General features: G+C 31.1%; 3 protein-coding genes and 1 pseudogene across 3 annotated transcripts; all 4 read left to right on the forward strand.

Moving 5' to 3' along the window:
* The first annotated feature begins 8,312 nt into the window (after positions 1-8,312).
* On the forward strand, positions 8,313-10,097 carry LOC124418735 (odorant receptor 7a-like). Its single transcript, XM_046945958.1, is given in 4 exon segments — positions 8,313-9,007; positions 9,009-9,062; positions 9,607-9,964; positions 10,026-10,097. Coding segments are annotated over 4 exon segments (1,179 nt in total).
* Positions 10,098-10,412: 315 nt separating this feature from the next.
* On the forward strand, positions 10,413-11,819 carry LOC124419043 (annotated as a pseudogene).
* Positions 11,820-12,728: 909 nt separating this feature from the next.
* Positions 12,729-15,807, forward strand: LOC111674965 (odorant receptor 7a-like). The gene is made up of 5 exons (XM_046945959.1): positions 12,729-12,749; positions 12,868-12,937; positions 13,378-14,092; positions 15,323-15,680; positions 15,736-15,807. The coding sequence occupies exons 1-5, from the start codon at positions 12,729-12,731 to the stop codon at positions 15,805-15,807; spliced, it is 1,236 nt and encodes a 411-aa protein (XP_046801915.1).
* A 385-nt stretch (positions 15,808-16,192) lies between these two features.
* On the forward strand, positions 16,193-17,666 carry LOC111674951 (odorant receptor 7a-like). The gene is made up of 4 exons (XM_023435638.2): positions 16,193-16,247; positions 16,309-17,047; positions 17,135-17,495; positions 17,592-17,666. Exons 1-4 carry the CDS (start codon positions 16,193-16,195, stop codon positions 17,664-17,666), a joined length of 1,230 nt encoding a protein of 409 aa, XP_023291406.2.
* The last annotated feature ends 1,712 nt before the right edge of the window (positions 17,667-19,378 follow it).

Below are 19,378 nucleotides of genomic sequence, written 5' to 3' on the forward strand. Positions count from 1 at the left end.
ACCATAGACTAGACAATTGTTTGAACCATAGACAAGACTTAAATCTGAACCATAGACTAGACTATAGTCTGAACTATAGACCAGTCTATAGACTAATGTATAAAGACTAGACAAATGCCTGATCTAAGTATTGACTAGACTATAGTTTAAACTATAGACTATAGTCTATACTACAGACTAGACTACAGTCTTACCTAGAGGCAAAATTTTAATCTGAAACATAGACTAGACTATAACCTAAACTATAGACTGAACTATAGTCTAAACCATAGACCAGACAATTGTTTGAATCATAGACAAGACTTAAATTTGAACCATAGACTAGACTGCAGTCTGAACTATAGACAAGACTGAACTATAGATAAGACAAAAGTCTGAAATATAGACTAGACTATAGTCTGAACTATAGACTAGACTATTGTCTGAACTATAGACCAGACTATAGTCTGAACTATAGACCAGAATATAGTCTGAACCATAGACCAGACTATAGTCTGAACTATAGACCAGACTATACTCTGAATTATAGACCAGATTATTATATACTATAGACAAGAGAATAGACAAAAGTCTGAACCATAGACTAGACTATAGTCTGAACTATAGATTAGACTATAGTCTAATCTAGCTTATAGAACAGGCTATAGTCTGAACTATAGATAACACTATAGTCCGAACTAGTGAATGGACTACAGTGTCAACTATAATATAAACTGTAGACTAGAATAATATATGTACTAGTCTGAACTATAGGCCAGACTAGAGTTGAAACTAAAGAGTAGCCTATAGGCTGAACTATAGACTATAAACAGAACTACCATAGACTTTGCTATATTTTGTGCTATTGACAAGATTAAATGAATCTAATCGAACTATAAACTATATATATGGACTAGACTTTAATATGAACTATATACGAAACTATATCTTAACTATAGTATAAACTATAGACCAGACTACAGTGTAAACTAAAAAACTATGGACTAGGATATAGTCTGAACTATAAACTAGACAATAGTCTGAACTATAGACTAGACTATATTCTAACCATAGAATAGATTAAAGTCTTAACTATAGGCCTTTGACAATAATTTTGACTATAGTCAAGTCCATATAATTTTGAATTTATAAAATTATAATTTAATCCTAATATTTTCTCCACTTTTGCCAAACTTATTTTAACATTTAATTCTGTACATAAAATTAATTTAAAAATATTAACAAATTTAAATTATAAACAAATAAAAGTTGTATAATCTTTATAAAATCTTAAAATTTGATAAAAAAAAAAAAATAAGAAAATTTCAAACCAAAATTTTGCATACATGTAAAAATTGCCTTAAAAAAATACAAACAAATAAAACACAAATAATTGTATTTTTTTTTTTTTTCTCTCGTCTAAATATTAAGAAATAATTAAACATAAGAAATCCTAATAATTTAAAGAAATTAAAAAAAAACATTCAAAATTCTTAAAAAAATAAATATTTATAAAAAAAAAGAAATTTAAGTTTAAAATAAATTTTTTTTGGTAAAACTACAATTTAAGGTTAAACGACTTTCGAATAAGAAGTTGTAAATATATTTTGGTGTAAAAGCTCAATTTCGAACTATTTAAAACTGGACCTTGTAGTCTTTTATTTCTTTATAATTAATTTAATTTTTTTATTTCTTTTCTTAACATGGATTTTATAACAAAAATTAAGGCTGACATTTAAATTACAAAAAAAAAGCAAATATTATTTCAATTTTAATTATTTTCAAAATTTTCCAAATTTATTAAACAGCATTAACACCAAATATAAAATTTAAGTAAAAAGTGAAAGAAAAATATATATTAAATAAAATAATATACTTAATAAGCATTTGTTGTGTAATCAATCAATTGATTGAATTTATATTTGAATAAATATTTAATTAAAACAAACAAAAAGCTTCATTATAATAATCACATATTTAAAAAAGGAAGAAAATACAAAACTAATATAATTCTTTAAAAATATATATCCAAAAATAAACTTAATTAACTAGAGATAATAATAATAAAGATCTAGACTATTTCAAAGTCAGTATGTATTCCATAGTTTAGACCTAGATCTAGTCTATAGTTAAGTCCAGAGTTTAGGCCAGAGACTAATCTGCAGTTAATACTGGAGTCTAGTCTAAAGTTAAGACTCAGACTAGTCTATAGTTTAGACTAAATTCTAGTCTATAGTTTGGACTAGAGTCTGGTATATAGTTTAGACTAGAGTCTAGTCTATAGTTTAGACTAGAGTCTAGTCTATAGTTTAGACTAGAGTCTAGTCTATAGTCTAGAATAGAATCTAGTCTACAGTTTAGACTAGATTCTAGTCAATAGTTTAGACTAGATTCTAGACTATAGTTTAGACAAGAGTCTAGTCTATGGTTTAGACTAGCGTCTAGTCTATAGTTTAGACTCGAGTCTAGTCTATAGTTTACAAGTCCATAGTTTAGACCAAATTCTAGTTTTTAGTTTAATCTATAGTTTAGACTAGATAGTTTAGAATCGAGTCTAGTTCATAGTTGAGACTAGAGTATGGTGTTAAGTTTAGACTAGAGTATGGTGTAAAGTTTAAACTAGAGTTTAGCCTATATTTAGACTAGAGTTTAGCCTATATTTAGTCTATAGTTAATCTATAGTTTGGACAAAATTCTAGACTTTAGTTTGGTCTAGAGTCTAAACTGAAGTTTAGTCTGTAATTTAGACTACAGATTAATCTATAGCTTAAACTACAGCTTAATCTATAGCTTAAACACAAATCTAGTTTATAGTTTAGACTCGAGTCTAGTCTATAGTTTAGACTAAATTGTAATCTATAGTTTAGACTAGTTTCTAGTTCAGACTAGTTACTAGTATCTAGTTTAAACTGGTCTCTAGTTTAGACTAGTTTCTAATTTAGACTATAGTTTAGACTAGAGTCGAATATCTAGTTTATACAAGAGTTTCATCTCTAGTTTTTACTAGAGTTAAGTGTATAGTTTAGACTGTAGTCTAAAGACCAAACTATAATCTAGTCTATAGTAGTGGAAACTGTTGAATGAAATCTAATCAAAAGTTTAGATTAGTTTAGACAAGAATATAGTCTAGACTTTAGTTTAGATCTTAGACTGGACTCAAGACTATAGTTTAGACAAGAATGTAGTCTATAGTTTAGACTATAATCTGAATTTTACTTTAGACTAGATTCTAGACTACAATTTAGCCTAGATTATTGTAAATAGTATATGCAAGATTCTAGTTTATACTTAAGACTATCGTCTAGTCTAGTATATAGTTGTTGAGACAAGATTCTAGTCTATACTTTCAACTTAATCTACAGTTTAAACCAGTCTAGAATATAGTGTGTAGTTTACACTATAGTCTAGTCTATAGTTTAGTCTAAACTATCTTACAAATTTTTTTATTATCCTGATAACATTTTTCAAACAATTTCCATATTTAACAAAAAATCAAACATTATAATTACGCTTTTTTTAAGAAACATTTTAATTTAAAGTTATTAATTTTGTTTTTGTTCAATATTATTAAAATTTATATTAAAAAAACAACAGCAACTAAATAAACGTTAATTTAGCTTAAGCTTGTTCCATATTTTTAAAACAAACAAAGAAACAAATATTTATATATAATTTAAATTTAAAGAAAAACCAACAAAAATAAAATAATTTTCTTGTTTAGCCAATTTGTTACCAAAAAGAAAAAAACAAAGAAAGAGACAGTAAAATAACAATTAAACAAATATTTAAAATGAAAAATCAAACAAAGTTTTTCTTAAGAAAACCAACTATAACAATTGAAAAAAAATATTTAAATAAATGTGTTAAAAAAATTAAAAAAAAAATGAAAAAAATCCTATAATCCTCCCCCATTTAAAAATATAAACAATTTTATAGACCAATATTTAAATAAATAGAAATAATGCCCAAAAATACTAAAGAAAACCCTATAAAGCAAATAGAAGAGAGAGTAGAAACGTCAAGCAAACTTATTAAGAAAACTGAAAAAAAACCAAATAAATTTATAGTTAAATTAAATTTAAAACAATATAATAAAAAAGAAAAAGTTTACAAAATTAAAAAAGTGAAAAATAATAGTTAATTTGAAAAGAAAAACCAAAATAAAACTAAATATATATGGAAGAAAAAAAATCTAAATAAGAAAATAAATGTAGACAAGATAAAGGTTTTGGAAAGTACCCTGCTGGAAGGCTCTAACATATACTCTAGACTAGAGTCTTTTTTATAATCTAGGCTACAGTATATAACCTACACATGAGTCTTCTATAAACTCTACTTTAGACTCCAGTGTAGTCAACAATCCAGACTACAGTCTAGTCTCTGCTTTAGACTACCGTCTAATCTATGAACGAAAAAGTCTATAATCTAGACGAGACTTCAATCTATACTCTAGACTAAAGTCTTGTCTATACTCTAGACTAGAGTCCAGTATATTCTATACATAAGAATGTAGTTTATAATTTAGACTATACTACACACTAGAGGCTAGACTACACTTTAGACTACAGTGTACTAGTGTAGGCTCTAGACTCAAGACAAGAGACTAGTATATACTTTAAACCAGAGTCAAGTCTATACTGTCTATACTGTAGACTAGAGTCTACTCTAGTCTATAGTCTAGTCAATAGTCTAGTCTATAGTCTAGTCAATAGTCTAGTCTATATTCAAGTCTATAGTCTAGTCAAGTCTATAGTCAAGTCTATAGTCAAGTCTATAGTTTAGTCTATGGTCTAGTCTATAGTCTAGTATATTGTCCAGTCTATAGTCTAGCCTTGTATGTAGCATCTATACTCTAGTCTACACTATAGACTGGACTTTAGGCTAAAGTCTCGACTATAGTTTGGTATTTAATCTAGACTCTAGATTAGAGTCCAATCTAAACTCTTGACGAGAGACTAGTCTATACTCTAGACGAGAGACTAGTCTATACTCTAGACGATAGTCTAGTCTATATACTAGACTTTAGTTTATACTCTTGATCAGTGTATAGTCTATTCTGGAGTGTCTAGTCTAAACTCTAGACTGGAGCATATACTATACTGTAGTCTATAGACTAGAGTCTATCGTATACTAGAGTATAAAATCTAGTTAATAATATAGACGGAAGCAAAGTCTTTACATTAGATTAAAGACTACTCTATTATCTAGACGAGAGTATAGTCTATACTCTATACTAGAATATACTCTAGACTAGAGCCTAGCCTTTACTTTAGTCTATACTGTAGACTAGAATCTATTTTATACTCTAGACTAGAGCCTATTTTATAATCTACACTAGAGCCTATTCTAAACTCTAGAATAGAGTCTATTCGATAGTCTAGACTAGACTCTAGCCTATTCGATAGTCTAGACTAGACTCTAGCCTATTCTATAGTCTAGACTAGACTCTAGCCTATTCTATAGTCTAGATTAGATTCTAGTCTATACTATAGACTTGAGTCTGGTATATGCATTAGAATAATGTCTAGTCTATATACTAAACCAGAGTCTAGTGTATACATTATACTCTAGACTAGAGTCTAATCTTTACTCTAGGCTAAAGTCTAGTCTGTATTATAATTTAGATTTCAGTTTATACTCTAGACAAGAGTCTTTGCTATTGTCTACACCAGAGTTTAGTGTATAGCCTATACTCTAGACTAGACTCTAATCTATACTCTAGACTACAGCCTAGTCTATGCCCTACACTAGCGCTTAGTCTACATACTAGTATTGAGTCTACATGATAATCTAAATTTCCAAGACCAGTCTTGTCTACCAAACATTGTTTTTTTGTTTAACATTTTACTATAATTTGCCCTGTTAAGTTGTCTATGTTTTTCTTAAGGATTCTTTACTTTATAATTTTTTAACATCTAACATTCTTATCTAGTCCTTGCTAATATTGTTTTAATACTCATACTCATGTTAATTTTATATATAAATAAATGATTAAAATTAAGTTTATTCAACCCGATTTAATTAAATAAACAAGTTTTCAATTATTGTTTTGTTTTTCCCCCTCCTAATTGTTTTAAAAATGTACAAATTTCGCAAAATTTAATATTAAGTCAAATTTATCACTTAAGTTACTCAAAATTTATAAAAAATATAAAAAAATTTAAAATGCAAAAGACCATAAAAGATTTAAATAAAAACCAACAAAATAAAAAAGTTATTTTTTATACAAAAACTATAAAAATTGTTTAATCATTTATTAAAAAGGAGCAGAACAGACATGTGTAAGTTATATTTTGGGATGTTAAAGGGGTGATAGTCTAGTCTATAGTCTAATCTATAATCAACTCTATAGTCTAGTCTATATTATAGACTATAGTCTAGTCTATTGTCGAGTTTATAGTCTAGTCTATGGTCGACTCTATAGTCTAGTCTGGTCTAAAGCGCAATCTAGTCAATAGTCTAGTCTATAGTCTAGTCTATAGTCTAGTCTATAGTCTAGTCTATAGGCTAGTCTATAGTCTAGTCTATAGTCTAGTCTATAGTCTAGTCTATAATCTAGTCTATAGTCTAGTCTATAGTCTAGTCTATAGTCTAGTCTATAGTCTAATCTATAGTCTAGTCTATAGTCTAGTCTATAGTCTAGTCGTTAGTCTAGTCTATAGTCTAGTCTATAGTCTAGTCTATAGTCTAGTCTATAGTCTAGTCTATAGTCTAGTCTATAGTCTAGTCTATAGTCTAGTCTATAGTCTAGTCTATAGTCTAGTCTATAGTCTAGTCTATAGTCTAGTCTATAGTCTAGTCTATAGTCTAGTCTATAGTCTAGTCTATAGTCTAGTCTATAGTCTAGTCTATAGTCTAGTCTATAGTCTAGTCTATAGTCTAGTCTATAGTCTAGTCTATAGTCTAGTCTATAGTCTAGTCTATAGTCTAGTCTATAGTCTAGTCTATAGTCTAGTCTATAGTCTAGTCTATAGTCTAGTCTATAGTCTAGTCTATAGTCTAGTCTATAGTCTAGTCTATAGTCTAGTCTATAGTCTAGTCTATAGTCTAGTCTATAGTCTAGTCTATAGTCTAGTCTATAGTCTAGTCTATAGTCTAGTCTATAGTCTAGTCTATAGTCTAGTCTATAGTCTAGTCTATAGTCTAGTCTATAGTCTAGTCTATAGTCTAGTCTATAGTCTAGTCTATAGTCTAGTCTATAGTCTAGTCTATAGTCTAGTCTATAGTCTAGTCTATAGTCTAGTCTATAGTCTAGTATAGTCTAGTCTAGTCTATAGTCTAGTCTATAGTCCTATAGTCTAGTCTATAGTCTAGTCTATAGTCTAGTCTATAGTCTAGTCTATAGTCTAGTCTATAGTCTAGTCTATAGTCTAGTCTATAGTCTAGTCTATAGTCTAGTCTAGTCTATAGTCTAGTCTATAGTCTAGTCTATAGTCTAGTCTATAGTCTAGTCTATAGTCTAGTCTATAGTCTAGTCTAGTCTATAGTCTAGTCTATAGTCTAGTCTATAGTCTAGTCTATAGTCTAGTCTATAGTCTAGTCTATAGTCTAGTCTATAGTCTAGTCTATAGTCTAGTCTATAGTCTAGTCTAGTCTATAGTCTAGTCTATAGTCTAGTCTATAGTCTAGTCTATAGTCTAGTCTATAGTCTAGTCTATAGTCTAGTCTATAGTCTAGTCTATAGTCTAGTCTATAGTCTAGTCTATAGTCTAGTCTATAGTCTAGTCTATAGTCTAGTCTATAGTCTAGTCTATAGTCTAGTCTATAGTCTAGTCTATAGTCTAGTCTATAGTCTAGTCTATTATCAGGTCTATAGTCTAGTCTATAGTCTACTATAGTCTAGTCTATAGTCTAGTCTATAGTCTAGTCTATAGTCTAGTCTATAGTCTAGTCTATAGTCTAGTCTATAGTCTAGTCTATAGTCTAGTCTATAGTCTAGTCTATAGTCTAGCCTATAGTCTAGTCGATATTCTAGTCTATAGTCTAGTCTATATTCTAGTCTTTAGTCTAGTCTTTAGTCTAGTCTATAGCTAAGTATTTAGTCTAGTCTATAGTCTAGTCTGTAGTCTAGTCTATAGTCTAGTCTATAACCTTAAATTAGGAACAAACTAGTGTAATAATTAACAATTAAAACGTAGTGACAGCTGTGTAAGTTTTCTATTAACCGATAAATTATGATTACAGGTGTTGGGGATAACCTTTTTATTTAAAATTAATTTTTTTCTCCCACAAACTACGCCTACTTTCCAAATATATTTTGCACAATCAATCAATACAAAAAATACACAAATAACATTTAAATTCAAACATTAAAACCCACGCTATAAAGCAACATGGGGTTCGCAAGATTTTGGTTTGGTCGCCGCAAAAACTACTACTACTCTACTCGACAAGCCACCGATTCTGTATTTAAAATTTTTTTCTATATAGGCCTACAGGCACCACAAAAATGGAAAACACTCTATTATATTTATTCAGTACTAATGATTCTAAGTGTTTGTGTGCTTGTGCCCGTATCCTTCTGTTTGAGTTACTTTTTCGATCACAGCAAAATGTCAGTAATACAATTGTTGACCTCACTTCAAGTGGCCATAAATGTGATTGGTTTACCAGCGAAAGTTCTAGCAATTTCAGTATCTCTAAAACAATTACGTCTAGCCTTGGATGTTATGGACACTTTGGATAAACGCTGTCAACGTTCGGATGAAAAGGCAAAGCTAATTCATTGCGCTATGATTGGTAATCGTTTGACCACATTTTATATAACACTCTATTACATATATGCTGTGGTTACTATGTTGACATCTGTTATAATGGGACAACCTCCTTATTCTTTGTATATGCCTAAATTGGATTGGCGTAATTCAAAGTTGACGTTCACCATTCAATCATTTCTTGAATATATGATAATGAATGTAGTGTGTCTGCATCAAGCAGGTATTGATGTTTATACCGTTATTTATATCTATGTTATACGTACTCATATGCAGATACTGTTGGAACGTGTCAGCAGATTGGGTACCGATACGAAAAGACTACGAAGATTTGGTAATGTGTATCAAGGATCATCAGGAATTGTTAAGGTAACGACGACATAGAAATAAATCAAACTGAAGATTAGACTGCAACATTATCGTTAGTCCAGTTTACAGTCTGGACATTAGTCTAACCTATAGTCTGGACTATAGTGTAGTATATAGTCTATGTCTAGTATTAAGTCATGACTTGCATATAGTCTATATGCTAGTCATTAGTCTAGTGTAAAATCGAGTTTATAGTCTAGTCTACAGTCTAGTCTTTAGTCTAGTCTATAGTGTAGTCGATAGTCTAGTCTATAGTGTAGTCTATAGTCTAGTCTATAGTCTAGTCTATAGTCTAGTCTATAGTCTAGTCTATAGACTAGACTATAGACTATAGTATAGTCTATAGTCTAGTCCATAGTCTAGTCTATAGTCTAGTCTATAGTCTAGTCTATAGACTAGTCTATAGTCTAGTCTATAGTCTAGTCTATAGTCTAGTCTATAGTCTAGTCTATAGTCTAGTCTATAGTCTAGTCTATAGTCTAGTCTATAGTCTAGTCTATAATCTTGTATATAGACAACTTTATCATTAACTCTTCCTTTCCAGATTAGTAGCAATCATCAGTCCAGTCATATCGAAAACCATTTTTACACAATTTATGATTACCGCCGCCATCTTAGGCACCACTTTAATAAATATCTTTATATTCGCCGATTTTTCTACAAAAATTGCTAGTGTAGTTTATTTCCTAGCAGTTCTAGTGCAAACATCTCCCTGTTGCTATCAGGCCACTTGTTTGCAGCACGACAGTGAGCAATTAGCGCTGGCCATTTTCCACTGTAAATGGTTCAATAAGGATATACGTTTTCGTAAAATGATGATATATTTTATGATGCGTTCTCAGACTCCTATAACTTTGACGGCTATGAAATTATTTCCAATAACATTGAGAACTAGCTTGGGGGTAAGTTGGGTCTATTTGGGATTATTTTCGGAGTACTATTAATTGCGATTTTCTCTTACAGATAGCAAAATTTTCATTTTCATTATATACATTGATCAAGGAAGTGGATTTTGGTCAAAATTTTAAACAATAAATAATATATTGGACTTGAAATTTTAAAAAGATTTCATGTTATAGATTTGTAGTAGTTAAAAGTAGTTTGAATTGTTCAAATATTAATAAAATTAGAGAAAATTGTTGTGTAAAAATTTCGGTTGTGAGAAAGGACGCATTTGATTTCGAAAACTTGGGTGGACATCTGCATTGATTCAAATACGCCCATTTTATTGAACAAATCTATTTAAAGTGTTCACAAAAAGGGCATTAATTAACTCTCTTTCAAAGTAGTAGTCAATTGGATACTTTCCTAACCACCCAGTATCAAGTTCAGTTCTCTTAGACTAACAATATGTTCGAAAGGCTTTTTGGTCGTGGTTATAATATACAGGCTACTCGTGAAGCCACCGCTTATCTATATAAAAATTTTCGATATCTGGGTCTAAAACCCTGCGTAAAATGGCAGCAAATTTATAAATATCTATATAATCTACTTTCGGTATCAGTAAATCTATCGGTTTTAGGTTATTTTCCCTTAACTTTTCCCCAAAGTTACTACTATGAGTCGCACAAAATGTCGGCTGAACAGTTCTTGACTTCACTAAGGAAAATACTAGCCGGTAGGCCAGATTATAAATTTGACAATAGACCAGATTTTAGACTATAGTCCAGACCTGACTATTATCCAGACTATACTATAGTCCAGACTATACTATAGTCCAGACTATACTATAGTCCAGACTATACTATAGTCCAGACTATACTATAGTCCAGACTATACTATAGTCCAGACTATACTATAGTCCAGACTATACTATAGTCCAGACTATACTATAGTCCAGACTATACTATAGTCCAGACTATACTATAGTCCAGACTATACTATAGTCCAGACTATACTATAGTCCAGACTATACTATAGTCCAGACTATACTATAGTCCAGACTATACTATAGTCCAGACTATACTATAGTCCAGACAGACTATACTATAGTCCAGACAGACTATACTATAGTCCACAGACTATACTATAGTCCATAGACTATAAACCCGATTAAAGACTAAACTATAGTACATACTACATAACAGACTATAGTCCAGACTACAGACAAGACCATAGTCTAAATAATATACTAGACTTTAATAGAGACTATAAGTTGAATCGACTAATGTGCGGACTTTAGACCAGTCTACACACTAGACTATAATTCAGACTGTTAGCTAGACTATAATCCAAACAAAAATCTAGACTTACTAATATAAGAAGTTGTAATGAAATAAAACATTTCTTATTTATTTGAGCTTTTCTACCCATATCCTTCAGTTTAAGCTTCTATTGTGGTTACAGTAAAATGACACCCGTACAATTGTTGACCTCACTACAAGTGGCCATAAATGTTTGGGGTTTACCAACCAAATTCATAACCATAGTAGTGTCATTGAAACGTCTACATTAAGCCATAAATGTCATGTATATTTTAGATGCTCGATGTCTGCGACAAGACGAAGAACATCAGTGTGGATGGGCCAACCACCACCTTATTCATTATTTATGCCCATAATGGATTGGTGCAATTCAATGCTAGAGTTTATACTACAAACATTTCGTGAGTTTATGATATGTTTACATGAGGGTGGAGATGATGTTTATCCTGTCATTTTTATTTATGCTATACGTACTCATATGCAGATATCGAGTGAAGAACACTATGAAGAGAAGGTGAAGTGTGTTAAGGATTATCAGGATTTTTTAAGGTAATACGGCGACCTATCTTTAGATCACACTATAGTTGAGGTTATAAATCTGTCTATAAAAGATATTGCCAATCAATCTATAGATCATTCTTAAGATAAGATTACATAGATGCGTCTTAAGACAAGATTATACACCAGTATATAGACTCATCTAGATCATATTACAGATTATTATAGGTCCAAATGAAGATCAGTTTATAGATGAGTTTAAAGAGATCTCTATAGTCAATAATGATCGATCGTTATATAGATCAGACTACAGCAGAGATTAGTCTTCACCGCAGACTACAGTCTGGTAAAGTCTAGATAAAGACAACATATCATTCTTAAGTTGTAACTTAAACCATTCTAAAGATTAGACTGAATGGCATCCGTTAGTGGTTAGTGTTCTAGTCTGGTAGACCGGAGGTGGTGGGTTCGATTCCCACCCGTGGCAGATGATCAGTCAGATGATAGTATAGATCAGGATGTAAATGGAAGATAAGATTAGGCTGTAGACGGGATCTGTCTGTAGACTAGATTTCTTTGCAAATAAACCATTCTAAAGATGAGGCTATAGATCAGTGTATATAAGAGACTATAGATATATTTATGGATAAGACTACTGATCTGCCTTAGAGCCAGTCTATAGATTGATAAGATTATATATCATTCTTGAAGAGACAGTTGATTAGTCAGATGATGTAGATGAGACTATAGATCACTCTTTAGATTAGATCAATCTTAAGACGTGAGTGTAGATCAGTCTGTAAATCACTACATGCGTGTCTATAATACTACATCATAGTTCTATAAATCAATCTAGAGATAAGACTATAGATCTGCCTTAAGATCAGTCTATAAATAAAACTATAGATCAGTCGAGATCATTCTATAGACTAGAAGATTTCTTTAGAGATACAATATTCAATTGATGGAAAAGATCTGCCTTAAGGTCAGTCTATAGATAATATTATATATCATTGAAGAATCAGATGAGTAGATGAGAATATAGATCTGTCTATAGATAAGACTATTCCAAAGGTTAATAAGATCTCATATAAGCCTTAAAGAGAGTAATAGACTTGACTATACAGCAGTATGTAGATAAGACAATAGAACAGTCTAACGATCACTACGTATGTGAGACTCTAGACCTCTCTTTTTAGAATATTTAATATCAACAGTCCAGTTATTTGAACAGTTTGAAGGTAAGTTTAGACATTTTTCTTTTTAAAATTATTGATTTTTTTTCTGCATACTTTTTATCAAGAAAATGAATTTTGGTTAACCTTTTGAAAAGGTCAAAAATCTCCTCTTGGGTGGTTTATACTATTATAATTTCACATATATATTAAACATTTAATTTAGATATGTAGTTTAAAAATAAACAAGTTATATTTCAAAAACACTGTATAGATTAGTCTTTAATTAATCCTAACAAAACCACGCCCCTTTGGCAATTAAACACATAGAATTTGCTTCAAATTTCCCTCTATATAACAAATCATTTCAATAACTATTCACCTAAGGTTCTAACAACATGTTCGAGAAATTAAGAAAACGTAATAATATTCAAAGAGCCACTCGAGAAGCCACCGATTATCTCTTCAGTTTATTTCTCTATTTGGGCGTAGAGAAATCACAAAAATGGCCAACTTTACAACGTATATATTCTCTATTCATACAACTTAATATGTGTGCTCTTTTGCCACTTTCTTTTACTTTAACCTGCTACTACGAATATAAAAAACTGACCACCGAACAATTATTGACATCACTGCAGGCCTTCATCAATGTCTTGGGTATACCAGCCAAAGTTATAACAGTAATTATAAGCTTTAAATATCTACATCAAGCTTTAAAGGCTCTGGACACTTTAGATGCTCGCTGTCAAAATCCACATGAATATGATAAAATTCAACATTGTGCCATGATGGGTAATCGTTTTACCACATTCTATTCCACTCTTTACTGTGTATATGTGGCTGCTACAATAACAACATCGTTGAGTATGGGAAAGCAGGCATATTCATTATTTATACCTTTCATAAATTGGCGCAACTCTATGCTGGAGTTTGTTGTACAATCCTTCATTGAATTTATAGCTATAAATATTGCTGTATTATATCAGGCAGCTATTGATGTATATCCTGTAATATATATCTATGGCATACGTACGCATATGAAGATATTGGTGGAACGGGTAAGAAGATTAGGTGCAGATGGAAAGATAACACAAAATGATCACTATGAGGAGTTGGTGATGTGTGTTAAGGATCATCAAGATTTGTTAAGGTAAAGTCTAAAATGAGATTATAAATATATATAGATCATTCTATAGGTAATGATAATATCAATCAATATATTGATGAGACTACAGATTATTAGTCTATCGATGGAACTATAGAACAGTACGTAGATATCACTAAAGATCAGTCTATACATAAGACTACAGATCAGTCTGTAGACGAAACTGTAGATTAATCTATAGATGATAGTATCGAACTGTATATAGAATAAACTGTAGATCATTCTATAGATGTCTATGAGCTTACAGATCAATCTATAATTGACTTTATCGATCAGTCTATAGAAGAAACTGTAGATCAGTCTATAGATGAGACTATCGATTTGTCTATAAGCCTACCGATCAGTCTATAGATGAGATTTTAATCAGTCCAAAGTTAATATCTAGACTGACGATCAGTCTATATATAAGGCTACTGATAAGTCTCAATAGATGAGATTAGTCAATCGATGAAACTATAGATCGGTATAAAGATGACACTATAGATCAGTTTACTCATGAGACTACAGATCAATCTTTAGACGAGACTATCGATTTGTCTATGAAAGAAACTGTAGATCGATCTATAGAAGAGACTATCGATCTGTATATAAGCCTACCGATCAGTTTATAGATGAGGTTATAAATCAGATTAGTCTGTCGATAAAACTATAGATCAGTATATAGGTAACACTATAGATCAATCTATATATGAGACTACAGATCATTCTATAGATGGTACTATCGATCTGTCTATTGGAGTAACTGTAGACAACACTATAGATCAGTCTATACAAGAGAATACAGATTGATCTTTAGACGAGTATATAGATAAGATTATATATCAGTCTATATATAGTCTCTATGATGATATATGGTCTCTATAGATGATATCAGTCTATAGATTAGTCTCCATATATAAGATAAGTCTATCAATGACACTATAGTTCGATATATAGATGACACTATAGATCAGTCTATATATGAGACTACAGATCAATCTATAGACGAGACTATCGATCTGTCTATAGAAGAAACTGTAGATCAGTCTATAGATGAGACTATAAATCAGTCTATAGATGAGATTATAACTCAGTTCAGAGATGAAACTATAGATATGTCTATAGATGAGACTACAGATTACTTTATAGATCTATCTCTCTTGAATCTCTTTAACAACTTATGAAATATTTTGAATTTTCTTTCTTTCAACTCTCTCTCTCTCTCTCTCTTGCCAGATTGGTCAATATCATCAGTCCCGTCATTTCGATCACCATGTTTATACAATTTATGATTACGGCCGGTATTCTCGGTACAACTTTAATAAATATATTCATATTTGCCGATTTTTCCACTCAAATTGCTTCTGTACTATATCTTATTGCTGTTATGGTGCAAACAACACCCTGTTGCTATAACGCATCTTGTCTATTTGAGGAAAGTGATCAATTATCATTGGCCATTTTCCATTGTGAATGGTTCGATAAGGATATACGTTTTCGTAAATTAATGTTATTTTTTATGATGCGTTCTCAGATGCCAATTACGTTAACGGCTATGAAATTATTTCCCATTACTTTGAATACCAGTTTGGGGGTAAGTTGTAAAGTGGTAATATTTTACAATTTATTGGAATATTTTTCTATTACAGATTGCAAAATTTTCATTTTCCCTTTATACGCTTATTAAGGAAATGGATTTTGGCAAACATTTTGAGGATTAAAGTTGAAAAATTTTGAAAAACTAATGGGAGTTTTAATGGAGTTTTATGTTGAAGGTTAAGAAATAGTTGTAGAAGTTGTATTGCTTTAAAATAAATGTGGTTAAATTAGTTAATTGTTGAATTTTTAATTGTTTTTTTCAAACGAAAAAAAAGTTTTGCTGGAGTAGTTTAAGCGGTAGGGGTTCAAGGGTGATAGATTATGGCGTTATTTGGTTTATATTTTTTATATAAAATATTAATAATTTATTTTAGTTTAAAAAACTTTCTTATTTAAATAACTTATTAAAAACTAAAAGTTTTGCTATAATAAAACATTAAGTTTTATATATAAAATCTAGTTTAAGTTGAAAAGTAAAATTAGTCTTAAAAGAACAATTCTAAGAAAATGGTTAAAATAACTACAACTGCCAACAGACAAGAGCTAATACTAAATGAAGCTTGTAAGTCTTATATAAAACTATATTTTAGCAACTGATATCATGTTTCGAAAACTTTATTTAGCCTCTAACAAACCTAAGGTGAAAACCAAACAAGCTCTCACCTATTTATATCGTTGTTTCCGAATTTTGGGTCTCTATCGTACGGAAAAATATAAATATGCTTATATACTTTATAGCATATTTATACACTGCAGTGTAACCATATTTTTGCCGGCTTCTTTTATAGCAAGCTATTCTCTGGAATCAAATAGAAATTTAGACTATGACACTCTCTTCACCTCCATACAAGTGGCCATTAATGTTTTTGGTTGTTCGCTGAAAATCTGCATGCTATTGTATTTCATACCACATCTGCTGACAGCCGAACCTATACTAGACAAATTGGATGAACGTTGTTTGGCCGAGGATGAAACAGAATTGTTGTTTAAGATTAAAAATCTAGGACGTAAATTGGTGGTTAATTTCTCTATAACATTTTGGAGTTATGCCACCTCTACATTTATAGTTTCCATGTTGGCTGGTCATCCTCCTTATTCGTTATATTTACCGTGTATTAATTGGCGCAACTCTACCTGGGAATATTTTGTAGCTTCATTTATAGAGTTTCTACTTATGGATGCTGCCTGTTTTCAGCAAGTGGCCAATGATTCCTATGCTGCTGTTTATGTTTGTATTTTAAGGGCTCATGTTAATATTTTGCGCTTAAGAATAAGAAAACTAGGAGCAGATGACACAAGAAGCCTTTTGGAAAATGAGCAGGAATTGAAAATGTGCATTAGGGATCATAAACATTTGATCGAGTAAGTAGTTTATAATACTTTTACTTTAAATTAAAAACAAATCTCTCTTTTTCTCCCTCTCTTTCTCTCTCTCTCTCTTTTGCCTAGATTATATCAAATCATTTCACCTGTTATTTCCGCCACTATATTTCTACAATTCACCAATACCGCTGGCATTTTGGGCATTACTCTTATTAACATGTTGATCTTTGCTCGTGGTTATTCTTCAATTATTGCTTCAGGCTTTTATGTTCTAGCAGTGGTAGTGGAGATCTTTCCCTTGTGCTATTATGCCAACTGTTTAGTTTGTGATAGTGATCTATTAAGTGTGGAAATATTTCATTCTACCTGGATCCCACAAAATTCACATTATCGCAAAATGTTGATATTTTTCATGCATCGTTCTCAGCAAACTATGCAATTGATGGCTGGAAAAATGTTTCCCATTAATTTGAATAGTTTTATCAGTGTAAGTAAGGTTCTAGCTGGAAGTTATCTAGATATTTTAAAAGTTTATGTTTCAATTTAAACTTCTTATTGTCACATGATTCCTTCTTTCTTTTAGATTGCCAAGTTTTCCTTTTCACTTTATACTCTTATCAAAAAAATGGGCATTAAGGAGAGATTGGGTTTGCAGTGAAGATTTTCGAGGAAAGCGCTCAAGTAATAGGGATTTTTATTATGATTTTATAAAAAACTATTTAAAGTTACATGAAGGGCAAATAAATCAATAAATGATGTTCTACAAACAACAACTGAAGTTTTAATTCTATTCTTTCTTAAGTTTGAAATGGGAAATTGTGTATATAGAATGAATAGAGATGGAATGACAGTGGGTCGCCATTTGTTTCTAATTCTATGAAAAATTATCCTTCAAAAGCTTGACAAGGACATAAGAGAAGCTTTTTATTTGATTGTTCTTTGGAATAGCAGAACAATGTTGTCGCTATTTCGAAGAACAATCTTCCTAAGTTAACACTATAATTGAATCTTCGCCCCGATACTGTCAACTCTGGTGCAACGGTATCAACCTACAACAAGATTCCTCAAAGAAACCAGAAGAATATGGTTATTTCCTGATATTTTGCAGGACAATCTTCCTACGTTAACACGATAATTGGAACTTCGACCCGATTCTGTCAACTCTGTAACAACAAGATTCCTTAAAGAAACGAGAAGCATATAGTTTACACTAAAACTAATGATTTTAGCGCGGTTATCGCGTGCCTATTATGCCTCCAAAGCTGAAAATTAAAAAGGACATTACTGCGAAGACATGCCTTAGATTTGCTTCATTATTATCCTGCTATTCCAAAGAACAATCTTCTTTAGATAACACGACAATTGAATCTTTGCGCCGATTCTTTAGTCGTCCAAAGATTGTCAACTCTGCGACAACGTTATCAACCTACAACAAGCTTCCTTAAAGACATTAAAAGAATATGGTTGTCACCAATATAAACCAATGATTTTAGCGCGGCTATCGCGTTTCTTACTATTCTTCCAATGTTGGACATTAATGAGGACATTACTGCGAAGAGATGCCTTAGATTTGCTATTAAGATGAACGATACCCTTTAGTTAACACGACAATAGGATCTTCGCCCTGATTCTTACTTATCCAAAGATTGTCAACTTTACGACAACGTTATCAACCTACAATAAGCTTCCTTAAAGATTTTAAAGATTTTAAAAGATTTTAGCGCCGGTATCGCGTGCTCACCACGTTTGAAAAACTACTATAGACACTACCACGAAAGTTTAATGAAAGCTTATCTTTGTTGATCATCCAAAGCTTTGTTCTCTTGAAGATTATCTAATGAATTGTCAGGTTTCACTTTTCTACTTTTGATGTTTGGCTTTTCCGGCAAAAATCATTTGACGGAATATTTGTGAGTTTGATAACCACCAAACATAGAACAAATCTCTTGAGAAACGATATCGGTTTCATAAGCTTGAATATAAATGAAAACGTTCTTCTCTTCCAAGAGATTCTCTCCAGCGACATTTGAAATTTAGACTCGTATATTTTGGGATTCTCCAAACGCCTGGAAAGTTTTGTTCTCTCGTAGAACAAATCTATTCGAAAACTTCTTAAGAGAATTATCCTTTGAGAGTTAGAAACAACAAGGTTTGTTAATTCTCTCCATCTATATCAGATTTAGAGACATGAAAATATTGGGATTTCCTAGTCACCTGGAATGTTTTTTTGGACCACCAAAGTTTTGCCCTAGATAAAACAAATCCATTTAGAAAAATAGTTGAAGTTTTTCATCAAAAGACATCGGCTGTATAAGCTCTCTTCCAAGAGATTCTCTCCAGCAACATTTTATGTTTAGACTTGGATATTTT

The sequence above is a fragment of the Lucilia cuprina genome, chromosome 3 (assembly GCF_022045245.1).
Source record: "Lucilia cuprina isolate Lc7/37 chromosome 3, ASM2204524v1, whole genome shotgun sequence".
Classification (NCBI taxonomy): Eukaryota; Metazoa; Arthropoda; class Insecta; order Diptera; family Calliphoridae; genus Lucilia; species Lucilia cuprina.